General features: G+C 60.4%; 1 protein-coding gene across 1 annotated transcript in view; it reads right to left on the bottom strand.

Moving 5' to 3' along the window:
* The window catches only part of Ece1 (endothelin converting enzyme 1), a 94,315-nt gene extending 82,531 nt beyond the window's left edge, over positions 1-11,784 (bottom strand). Inside the window, exon 1 of the mRNA XM_047545602.1 lies at positions 11,727-11,784. Coding sequence (XP_047401558.1) covers positions 11,727-11,729 — 3 coding nt within the window. The 5' untranslated portion in view covers positions 11,730-11,784. The remainder of the gene's footprint in view (positions 1-11,726) is intronic.
* Positions 11,785-12,270: the final 486 nt, after the last annotated feature.

Genomic DNA, 12,270 nt, shown 5'->3' with positions numbered 1-12,270 from the left:
CTTTTTCTTCCTTTGAGGATTTAAAAGGGATATTTTGGTATAGGAAAAATTAAAGAAAATAAAGCCTTTTAAAAATAAAGTAATTAAAAAATAAAGTTTAGTTTGAAAACACCACACGCACACCCTAGGGACAAAGTCCAAATCTCTCACCTGGTCTATATGCCCCTGCAGAGCCCAGCCCTGGCCAATCCTCAGCCTCTCCCTGGGTCACTTCCCCCTTGCCTTCTACTCCAGCTCCGTGGAACATGCTACATAGGTTGGCCACCTCAGGGCCTTTGCATGTGCTCACGTTCCCTTAGCCTAGAATTCTTTCTCTCCATCTCTTTACCTGATTAGCACATCAGATCTTTCCTTCAGTGTTTCTTCCTCAGGGATCTCCTGCCTGTCCCTGCTCTCTGCCTGAAACAGCTCCTCTGACACCAGCTGGTCATAAAGAGGGATCTGTGCAACTGAGACCACGTCTCTTTGCTCACACCCAGGGTGTCTCAATAGGAGGTGGTTCTCGTCACCATTAGTGGTCCTATACTCACCTGCAGCAGTGATTGGCAGAGCTGGAGTCTGTCCTCTGTGAGGGGGTATGCAAAAGGGGGGTGACAGAAGAACACAGGCCTCAGGAGCTGAGGACCCAGGTTCTAATCTCAGCTCTGCCACTATAGACAGCTGTGTGACTTTGGCAAATTGCTCAACCTCTCTGAGCCTGTTTCCTCATCCGATTGGCTTGAAGATGAAACAGATGCCTCAGACACACTAGTTAAGAACGTCTCCAAGGTGACTGGCGGAAGTGCTCGAAGGACTTCCTGCCTCCCTTCACACCAGTTTCCCCCTCCCGGAGGTGATCTGATGACTAAAACAACAAAATAAAATGTGCAGGACAGTGTTGGGCCCATGATAAATTAGGACTTAACGTGTGCTCTGGGCCTACCAGTGTTGGAATCAGGGGGTCTTCTGGAACACAGATCCTGGACCCCACTCCTAAGGGGCTGAGGCAGAGTCTCGGGAAGAAGGCGGAGCCACCTGTCAGCAGTGCCCTGTGGTCCCACAGCCTCCAGCTGGAGCACCTGCGGTCCAGGCACCATGCTGGCCGCCACTGCCCTGCAAGTCCTGGGCGTCCTGACGTCATGCCCCAGGGTTTCCACGCAGGTGCTTGGCCTGCTGCAACCCAGTGTTCCTTCCAGTAGCTTAAAACACATGGCCTAGAGTGAGACGGACGGAGGGGCAAATCCAGTCCCTCCACTTGCTTAGCGGTGTGAGGAGGACAGGTGGCTCACCTGAGTCCTGGGTCGCCTTTCTGAACGACAACAAACAACCGCTACCTGCCGGGTTTGTGGGGCAATCTGAGCAGGTGCTATATGCAAAGTCTACTCCAGGTGCAGGTGGGGGGCAGGGAACAGTTACAAAACAAACCAGGAAATGCTCCGCTGTCTCCCTGTGGCCTCACGGTTGCCATAGGCACCCCAGGGCTGAAGTCCCTGTGTCCTCAGGACAACACAAGTCCTGGACAGATAGATCCCTAGAGAGTCAAATTCCTCCCGACTCTACCCCTCCCAGGTGCTGGGATTGGAGATGAAAAGGCACAGGGCTCTGTCCAGCAGGAAACTGCCTAGTGGCAAAACACTTAACATTTATTAGGCACTTGCTGTATGGCAGGCACCGATCTTAGCACTTTACGAGAACGCAATCACTTATTTAAAAACTCCGAGTTTGGTACGATCCCATTTTGCTCATGCAGCAACAGAGGCTAAGACTCAAGCAACTCGCTGACGGCTACTCTGGTAGCAGCAGATGTGGGGTTTCAAACCGGGGCTGGCTGGGCCGGAGCCCCGGCTCCTGCTCTGTCCACACAGGGAGAATGAGAAGGAGCAGGTGAGGCCCGAGAGAAGATGGGCCAGGCGGTGCGCGCAGGACGAGGGTCAGGGGTCCGGAAAGCTCGGGAGAGCAGCTGCAGAAAGAAGAATGGGCGGGGAGGCCGGGACAGAAGCCGATCTTGTCACAGGTACCACCCTCCTCTTTGAGTCCACGTGCACCAGGCCTGTCCGGGTGTATTTTCTCACTTAAGATTTGCGATCACAGGGAAGGTGCTATCTGCACTCCACGGATGGGGACGAGGCTCAGAGAGGAAAAGTCACCTGCTGCTGACAGGTCCTTCACAACAGGTAAGTGGGGACCGGGGGCAGAAGTTCAGGTCGCTCCGCGGTCCTGCTCTTAACCACCTGAGCACACACGGGCACTGGGGTCCTGTGGAGGGACCAATGCAGCAGGTGGAGAGCCACGCAGTCCCTATCCGGGCGGCAGTTAGTGCCTGTCTGCGCTGTGCAGAGGACACGGCTACAGCTCATGTGAGCATGTGTGCGTGCTCGGGGGTCACAGAGGCGATCAGGGGCCTGCCACCTATAACGGGGAAGCAGAGGAATAAGGTGCAGCGGACGGCCCGCGACAGGACTCTCACCTCCGCACTCCTTGGGACTGGACAGCGAGCATGCGGCCACCCTCCCGCTCTTCCCAGGCTCCAGTGACAGAGCCTCCCTAGTATTCTCTGCACCTGCAGCACAACCAGCCTGCGAGCCTCTCAGCGCCACACGAACCACTAACGGCTCAGCCCAGCGCCACCGCAAGGAGGGCTTTAGCCTCATCCCGGTCCACAGAGGAGGAAACCGAGGGTCAGAGATGGTCACCTCTTTCAGCCAGCTGGAACTAAGTGGCAGAGCTGAGACCAGAACCTGTGTCTGTCTGGCTGTCTAACCTGCTGTGCGGCCTCAGGCAGAGTCTCAGGCTCCCCAAGAGGAAGCTCGTGTGGATGATGCCGAAGTCTCACTTCTACTCAGATCCGAGGGCTCTCGTAGCGACTGCCACCCTTGCCCGCCCACTGCTCTCAGGAGCCCAGCAGGATGCCGAGTCACCACCCTGGACACCCAGGGGCAAGGAGAGATGAAGTACTGCTTTCTGGTCAAACCAGGCCAGGACACCAGGAACCACAGAACCACAGGACTGCCTTGCACCTGACCGTGGGAGCAGCAGCCCAGAGGGCAGAGGGGACAGGCCACCATGCAGCCATGACTTCCTCTCCCTCACCTCTCAGCAGGCAGGGAGTGCAGAAGCAGGGGAGGCAGGTCGGGCCCCATGCCCTCCAGGTCCCTGGGGGCCGTGGGCTTGCGGTCACTCTGAGAGAATCCCGAGTTCAAGTGGAGGTTTTTCAACAGGTGTGTCTGGCTCTGGAGGTAACATCTGCCCACTGTGTCCTGCTGCTGGGAACATCTGGAAGCCTCTGGGAAGGAAGCCCTGTCCCCTCACGCCTGTCCCTGGAGTAGATAAAATCCCAGATCCTGGGACAGGTGCATGTGGGAGGCCAGGCTCACCCTCGCCCGCCGGCCTCCCTGCCTCGCTCCTGCCCCCTGCAGTCCACACTCCACACAGCAGCCAGGGCTTCGGAAACTTCCAAACTGAGTCACTCCCCTGGCACCCTCCAGGGACTTCCCGTCACACAGAAGGAAATGCCAACCCCCCGATTCCGGGCAAGCCCTCCATGCCGGGGCCCTGCACGCCCACCTCCTCCCACTCCTTTCCCCTCGCTGCCTCTGCCCCATCACGTGGGCCTTCTTGCCGCCCGCAACACCCCACGTTCCTGGCCTGCCTCAGGCCTTTTGCACCTGCTGTTTTCCTGCTGGGAACTCCCTGTGACCCTGGGCTCTCGGCCGAGGTGCTGGCTCCTGCCCTGGCACCGTGGAGAGCAGCCCCTGTCTTCAGAGCCGCCTCCACCACAGCATCCCATCTATGTCCTCTCTCCTCTCCCATGTGACCCACTGGCTGGCTGATTTTGCTGTTTGGTCTCCTGCTTCCTCCCCTGGAATGCAGCTCCTTAAAGGCAGGGACCCGGCTGCCCATTCGCTTCTCTCAGCAATGAGCCGGGACCTCATTTGGTCCTTACCACCCAGTAGAAGGGGACGGTGTGTCTCAGAGCAGAGGCGTGGACTGCTCCAAGTACAGTCAAGAGGGTGGCAGGCTTTGGACCCAAGTGGGCCTGGGGCCAGGTGGTCTCTGGAGAGCCTCCCAGGGCGGTGTCCCACACCCAGGGCTCCTGCCCGTGGGGGACTGATGGAGGACGATGCTCTCAGGGAGGGGACCCAGAAGCGAGCACCTCCCCCCTATCCCAGGGGTCCCTCTGAAGAGATGTGGGCAGGCGCCACCTCCTCAGGCCGGAACGCCGCACAGAGAGGGGTGCAGCCGTTGACCAGGCCGCGGGGCACAGACCTGCAACGGAGGAGCACAGCCGGCAGGGGCAAACAGCACGCCAAGGAGGGAGACCACCAGACACCAGCGAGCTCAGGGGCCCTCGGCCTCCCGGTGGGAGAAACTGAGATGGGGCAGGGGAAGGACAGCCTAAGGCCACAGAGCCGAACAGCAGGAGAGCCAGTGGCTGGGGTCTCCAGTGCCAGGACCCCAGAAGGACACCAGGTGAAGCAGAGGCTCAGCGCAGGGCAGGATGCAGCCCAGGGCTGCCAGGGGTGGGGACAGGCCAAGGCTGGAGTGGAGCTGAGCCTCTGGGGCGGGGAAGGCCCTCAGATTCCCTCCTGCTTCTGAAACACCGCTGAGCCTTGGCAGGAGGAAAGAGGAGACCCACCTGCTCCGGAAATGGGCGGCTCCTGCCAAGGTCAGACGTAGCCCCACCTGCAGACCCACTCCTGAGTATGCATCACGAGACGGGAGTGTTGGGTCTACAGAGACCGCAGGAGAAGGTCACAGAGCCCCAAATTGGGATCAACCCTCCGTGGACGCTGACACGTCCATCCCCCCAACACAACGCAGCCTAAAGAGACCAGAGGCTGGAGCAGACCCCATGGGATGGACCCCAGACACAGCGCTGCTGAAGCCGAAGGAAACCAGGCACAAGTGAGCGCATGCAGACCAGGCCGACGCTCAAAACCAGGCCAGCAGAGGGGCCAGGAAGCGCAGGGAGCTGACCAAGGGCCCCGTGGGGACTGTGGACATGTCCTGTGCTTTGATCCAGGTGGTGTGCAGGTGTGTCTGCCTGGAGGCGTCGAGCTGTCAGGACGAGCCCCCAGCTTGGTGCTCCACGCCTCAGTGTGCGGAAAGGCACACTCGGCCCTGGGGGACTGCCCAGGCCGGCACGGGTGTCAGCGCCTCGCGGTCCCGCCAGTCACAGCAGCAGATGGCCTGGGAGCACCTGCGTGTGCAGAACGGCCGAGCTCCTCGGAAGCCCTGCCCAGGCAGCGCTCCCAACCACTGCACAGAACGGGCTCCAACCGCTCCTTATGAGACACGAGGAAAACAGCTCAGAGAGGGGACACGCTGTCCCAAGTGACACAGCAAAAAGTGATGCAGCCAGGTTTGAATCTGGGCCCGCTGGTCTCCAAGGCCCGCTCCCGCCACCAGGCAGTCCCCTGTCCCTGTCCTGCCCTGCCACACTCGGGGCTGCCAGTCCCTCCTCTGCAGGGCTGGGAACAGGAGCTTGTGCGAAAGGGCAGCTTAGGAAACGCGTCCTTCCTCCCTCCGCTCCCTCCGCCCGCCCTCGCTCCTCTCAGGGCACATCTCTGAGGTCATTTCAGCCCTGGACCTCGGCCCAGGAAGAAACTCCAAAGCCTGGGCAGCTGGGGCGGGGGGCAGTGCTCAACCCTGGGATCCCCCAGCCCAGCCTGTGGCCCCAGAGTAGTGGGCGGGCTTGAGGTTAGAGGCCCCACCCTTGGCTCCAATTTCTGAGTGACGCAACCCGGCGTCTGGATTCAGAGAATCGTAAAATGTTTATTTGGAACAACCACCACCACCACCACCATTTGTCCCACTCCCCTCCTGTGCCAAGAGCCTGCCAGGCCCAGCAAGTTGCCCACAAGCTCCAAAGCAGGTGCCCCTAGGATCCCACTCACAGATGAGGAGACCGAGGCTGGGGGCAAGCGGCGGGCGCGAAGGCCAGCTCAGGTCTGCATGGCTTCAAGGCTGTGCTCTGAACCAAGCCAGTGGGCTCGTCACCCCACACGTCACTGCTGAAAACGGCCCTTGGATTGGTCCGTCCCAGCCACGTCGTTTTACAGAGGGGAAGACCGAGGCCCAAGGAGGGAGAGGGCTTTGCTCAGGGCCACATAATGGGCTAGTGGCTCAGCTGGAGCTGGGAGGCAGGTGTCCACCTTGGTCTTGCTCTCAGCGGCCAGACCTGAGCCAGGAGCCGTCCACGTGCACCTGGATGGCCGTGGGGCGGCAGGGAGGTGGGAAGCTCAGGTTCCAGCCAGAGGTAAATATTGACATGACTGTGTTTACACGGTAACTGGACTCCTCCTGGCCGCAGCCTCCTTTCTCCCAGCCAAGGAGCGGGGGGAGTTTGGGGGAGAGGAGGCTCTTGGGCCTGGGGCTGCGCCTCCTGCCCACAGGGGCATGTGGTCAGAAAGCCTGGGCCATCCACAGCTGTGGTCCCTGGGCAGTGCCAGGCAGGGAGGGGCTGTACTGGGGTCAGGGACATGAGGGTCTGGGATGGGGGTCACAGGCTTGAGTTTGAGTCCTAGCTGTGCCACCGGGTTCCAAGAACAGTCAGTGAATGGAGAGGAAAGGGCTTTCTGTCACAAGCACAAAGGTGACAGATAAATAATCAGCAGTTCAGCCTGGCCAGCATCCAGTCCTGTTAGCTCCCAACAGCCCCGTCCCTGTCCCTGGGGGCTTGAAGCCAGAGCTGCTGCCTAGCTCCATCCCCTGGCTCCCTATGTGACCCCTGGGCCTCAGCTTTCACAACTCAAAAATAGGGATCGCCCTGCTGCCTGGGGTTGGTGTGAAGATCAGGGAGATGCTGTTGCTTGTTTGTTTTGAGGTTTTGGGAATCAAACCTAGGGCCACTTCACCACTGATCTATATCCCAGCTCTTTTTTGTTTTTATTTTGAGAGAGTGCCTTGCTAAGTTGCTGAGGCTGGTCTCAAATTTGCAATCCTCCTGCCTCAGCCTCCCAAGTCTCTGGGATCATAGAGTGCACCCCCATGCCCGGCAAAGACAGTACATTCAAGTGCCAGGCAGGCAGGTCGTAGGGGCCCACTTCACCCCTCAGTCTTGCCACCTGCAAGCACCCCATGGTTCCCACGCACCCTTTAGCAGAAGCACTGTGTGCAGCTCCCTCTGGGGCCCTGATGTCATTGCCCTCCCTGGGCGGATCTCCTGAATGCTCTCCAGACATCTGCCCCTCTCTTTATACCCACCCCCAGGAGCCCTGTGGGGAGGAGGGGAGCCATTCCTCGGCCTGTCGGCGGCCACCCAGGCCTGCAGTTAGCCCAGCCGCCCTGCCCTCAGGGCCCTGAGACCGGGCAGAAGCCCAGGCCCCGCTCCCAGTCAGCGTGGTGTTCTCCGCTGCCTGCCAGACGTCGCGCTGTCAGGACAGGAGGCGCCTCCGCACGCCTATCTGTGGATGGATGAAGTGCTGACCGGGCGCCCAGGAGCACTGCCGCAGCCGCCCCTCTCCCTCTCCAGGATGCCTGCAGCGGCGCCCCAGGTCATTCCAGGGCCGTTGGGAACCTGCCTCCTGCCCTCGGCTGCAGTTCCCGGTGGGTATCTGGCTGAAAGGAGGGGAGGAAGGCCCATGCCCGCAGGAAGGGGCCGCGGGGACCCCAGCTCCTCCTGTCTTCACAGCCCACTCCAGGCAGCATGGTGGGGTGGGGTGGGGGTGCAGGGCAGTGCACGGTGCTCTGACCACCCGTGTCCCTCCTGGGGCCACTCCAGCAGCCTAACTGCCCCTGCCATTCTCCATCAAGCAGTCGCTGTGGTCTTCTCCCGTGTCATGCCCTCACTCTAAACTCCTGAGTGGCTCCCCACTGCCCATAGGATCGAGCCCCAAATCCCTAGCATGACCCTGCCTGACCGCCCCTGGAGCCTCCTCTACCGCCTGGCCAGCTCATTCCTCTGCTGGATGGCCTTCCTGGTCCCACTCCTTCACTTGTTCGGCTACAGCTCGAATGTCCTGTCCAGGAAGCCTTTTCTGATCCCCAGGTCAGGTACCCTCCTGCTCCCCTGGCACCGGCATGTCATTTCCGGCCCACGTCTGCCTGTCCACCGGACTGTGGCAGAGTCCACAGCGCCCTCCACGCCGACTCCATGCTGACCACGGATGCCCCAGGCAGGCACACCTGTTTTTGGTGAGTAAACGAACGCAGCACCTTGGCCATGGCACAGACACCTACCTGGCCAACCGAGGCGAAAGACACGGAGCAGAAGCACAAAGTGGTCACCACTGGCTGCAGGTCCCCCTCCCTGTAACCTCCAGAGGGTGGACCTCAGCTCAGACCAGTGCACTCTGCCACGCCGACTCCGGAGACCAGTCCTCGGACCCTCGGATTCTGGCCGGGAATCGCGTGTTTACTCCTAACGGAAGGCGGAGACATCCCTGCTTATCCAGCGTTAGTGACCCCGTCACCAGGCAGGTGCTGGCTGCTCAGGGACCGGCACCCTCCACGCTCAAGGCACCCGGCCCAGGGGGCTGGCAGGCGCGGGCGTGGCCTGGTGCGAGGCCAGCCTCCCACCTTCAAACGATAACGCTGCCCTCTCTTTTCTTCATGGTGCTTGCAGTGTCCCCACAGTGGCACCTGAGAAGCAGAGCACACTTGCTCCACCTGGCAGGAAAGGGGGCACAGACAGGGAGAGCGGCCGACCCACAGTCACACAGCAAGTTGGTGGTCTGGCAGGAGGCGAACGTGGGCCTTGGACCCCGTCCTCAATTCAGCCGCTGGACGGCTCCTAGCTGTGGCCCAGGCCCGGACCCGGCCTGGCAGGGGGGGCACCATAGGGACAGAGCGGGGACGCGGGGCAGGGCTCCTTCCCTGGAGCCGACCGCCTGGCTGGCCTTGCAAACGTGCCGGAGCCTGCGCCTGCTCTGGCACTGTGACCCCGCAGCCTCCTGCTGCTCTGCGCCTGGTGGTGGTTTGAGGACAGCGAAGGAGGAGGTGCGAGAGTCTTCCCAGCGCCCTGTCCCACAGCCTGCGTGGGGACGGGGCCGGTCCGCTCAGCGTTTTTTTTTCAATAACGTTATTGTTTTTTTATACCTTTGTTTATTTTTAGGTGGAGCCGAGGATGGAACCCAGTGCCTCATCTTGCTACGTGAGCGCTCCACCCCGAGCCCCCACCCGGCCGGTCACCAAGGGGTTTAAGAGCAGCGCTGACTCCCTGCCAAGGGGTTGGAGACCTGGGTGGGAGCAGGCGACAGGCAGGACAACAGGAAACAGCCCACGCAGTCGGCAAAGGAGGGCCCAGGGAAACTCGGCCACACTGGGGGGAAGGACCCCACAGAGCGGGAGATCCAGGGGTAAACACTCTGGCTGTCCTGAACTGCCCCAGCTCACGAACCATGGCGCAGGGAACCCTGTTTGGGGGAATCCAAAATGACTGGGCCCAAGGAAGTCTGATGTCAGCCCCCACCCCACCCACACGTGGTGCTCCACGAGCCACCTGGAGCCTCAGCTCTGCCTGCCCAGCCCTGCTCTGGCTCCCACAGGTCCCTCTGCCTGCTTTCTCTCCCGCTGCCTGGCTCCCTCACATGCAGCTGCCAGGCCAGCTCCATTCTGACCTTTCTGAGTCCCATGTCACTCAGCTCCTACGTCACTCAGGTTCCCTATCTGGGATGTATTTTCCAATTCACATGCCACCTGCTCAGTGATGCCTTCTCTCATCCCTCCAGCCAGAAGTCAGCTCTCTCCTCCTGTGATAGTGCCACCTCTCCTAAGGACACACAACAGAGCCTGAGGACCAGGGTAGACATTTAAGGACTGGGAGAAGCTCTCTTAACGCAGTATTTCAGAGTTTCTTCTTCCCCTGAACAAGGTCTGGCATATAGTAAGTGTTCAAAAAAACCTCTGCTGGATGACACACAAAGTATTCTCTACATACCACTGCCCTCTTCTCCTCACATCATGAAAAACATTAATCCTTCTTCCAGATAGCAAATAGGTCAGATATTAGGTAGAACTTCCCAAACTGAGCTCAAGGTTGTAAAAGAAAGGAAACTAAACTAAATCCAAGCAAAACACTCTCACTTGGGTTATCTCAACCCATCTCCACACCATCCCTAGGAGATAAGACTTATCATCTCATGTCATTGATGAGTCAAGTGCAGCCAAGGGATGATGGTGCAACTTGACCAAAGTCCCTGTGGGGAAGTGGAGGAGCTGGAACTTGAACCCAAGCCTGTTCGATACCCAAGCCATAATCTGGAATCTTCCTGATGGGTTGGGGGCTTCTCAGATATAAGGCTCTGGAAAGTATCACCAAGCAAGGTGGGGACCTCTCCCTCTTCCTTCTTTATGGTGGTTTTTAAGGAGGAAAAAAGATTTCCTTCTACGTAACTTAGGTCAGAGTGGGCTTAGAGGCACAATGGATGATATGATCTCAAAATCTTATCCTCTTTTATTACTCATATTTTAAGATTTTTTAGTCAAGTGCTGGTCCACAGGTAATGCACCCCCTAACAGTGAAACTGACCAAGCAGAGCATTCCAGTGGGGATTCTTAAATCGGAGGCAGGCTGAGTCTAAGATGGTGTCTGGGTGTCTTTGTGAGTGGAATCAAGCCACAGTTCTCTAAAGAGGTAGGTGGTGGTACACAGGAGGAAGCTTCCAGTTGGTGCATAAGGAAGAAGATTCTAGAAGTGACTGAAAGAGAAAGGGAATTTGTAAGGAGTCTCCAGAGCTGAATAGAACAGGGAGTGGTCCTGGGTTGTCACTGAAGGGTCTTCAGCTGTTCCCAGTGTGCCCCTCAGTCTTGGCAGCCGCATCACAAGAGGAATAGAGGTGGCTGCATCCCTGTCTCCTTGTGCTACCTGCTGCCTTGTACCCACTGCACAGGGCACAGAACCTGACTGGTAGGAGAGAGAATCAGAGGAGCTTGTCCACTGGAAAAGGGTCAAAGAGAAGCAGGTGGCCTCTACAGCAAGCTGGAGAGGAAATTCCCGGGCCCTGGAGAGGTGACCCAAGGCCTTGGTTCTGGGTGGGAGACAACTCCCTCTGGACCACGTTCAAGACCCAGCCGGGCCCAAATGGATTTCCCTATGGGGCTTCAGAGATCGCCATGAAATCTGCCCGTGGTCCCCCTATTCTCTGGTGCCTCTGCCCATGCCGCCAGCACTTGGCCCCTCCTCTGAAGACTCGTTACTGGGAGATGCCAGGGAGCCAGATCTCTGGATGTAGAGCCTCCGAGTGCCCCTGGTCTATGACAGCCTCTAACCCTCATGCCACAGGGATCAGTAGTCCCAGAGTGTCCCAGCCTAGCCCTGCAGGTGCTCACGGCGCAGTCACACACCACTTCCCAAGTGGAGCCCCAGAACGCCCCAGCTTTCCCGGACACTCAGGTCCAGCTGGATTCTGACGTCTCGGAACCATCACCACCCTCAAACCCGACCCGGCCAAGGGTCTCCACGCCATGCAGGGTGAAAGGACTTCCGGATGCCCCAAACCAGACGACACCAACAGTCTCCAAGCCGAACCGGCCAGCGCGAGTCCTCCCCCCGGTCCGGGCCAGCTGCCCAGAACCAAGCTCCGCGCGACCGGCCTCGCGCGAGGAAGCCCGCGCAGGGCGGCGGGGCGAGCCGAGCCCTCCCGGGCGCCTCTCGACTCCACGCTTCTGAGGGCCGAGCGGGGGCTGCACTGCGGCGGGCGCCCAGCCCCCGCGAGTCGGGCGGGCCCGGGTGCCATCCGCGGCGCGGCTGCCGGGGACCGTCGAGGCTGGACCGGAACAGCGCGCGGGCTGGGAACCGCACTCACCATAGCTCGCGTGCTCGGCTCCGGCCCGGCTCCGGCTCGCGGCTCGCAGCTCGCGGCTCGCGGCTCCGGCTCGCGGCTCTGGCTCCGGCTCCGGCTCCCGGCGCTGCGCAGCTCGGACGGCTCGGCTGGCTGGCCCCGGCGGCGCGCTCGGCTCCCCGCGGGCGAGCGCGCGGCTCAGCGCCGACCCCCAGGAAGGCGGGGCCGGCCGCGGGCCAATGGCGGGGCGCGAGGGCCCGGGCCCGGGCGTCGCAGCCAATCACGCGCGGAGGCCGGACCGCCCCCGCCCCCCCGCGCGAGCCCCTTAACCCTTGGCGCGCCGGGAGCTAGAGGCCCGGGCTGCCTGGGGACCTCGGAGCCCCGGCGCGGGCTCGAGTCTTGGGGTGCAGAGTCCAGACCCGCCGAGACTGGCTCTGAGGGCAGGCAAAGCCGGGGAGAGGCTTGGGGGTGTCCGCTGCGGGGCGCGGGGAGTCTCGGCGACCTTTGTCTCCTGCCTGGTGCCTGCACTGGAGTATGACCCGGGGCGCTGCAGCTGCGTGTGTGTGTG

Source organism: Sciurus carolinensis, chromosome 1, assembly GCF_902686445.1.
Source record: "Sciurus carolinensis chromosome 1, mSciCar1.2, whole genome shotgun sequence".
NCBI lineage: Eukaryota > Metazoa > Chordata > Mammalia > Rodentia > Sciuridae > Sciurus > Sciurus carolinensis.
This window is presented reverse-complemented; position numbering and strand designations above follow the sequence as displayed.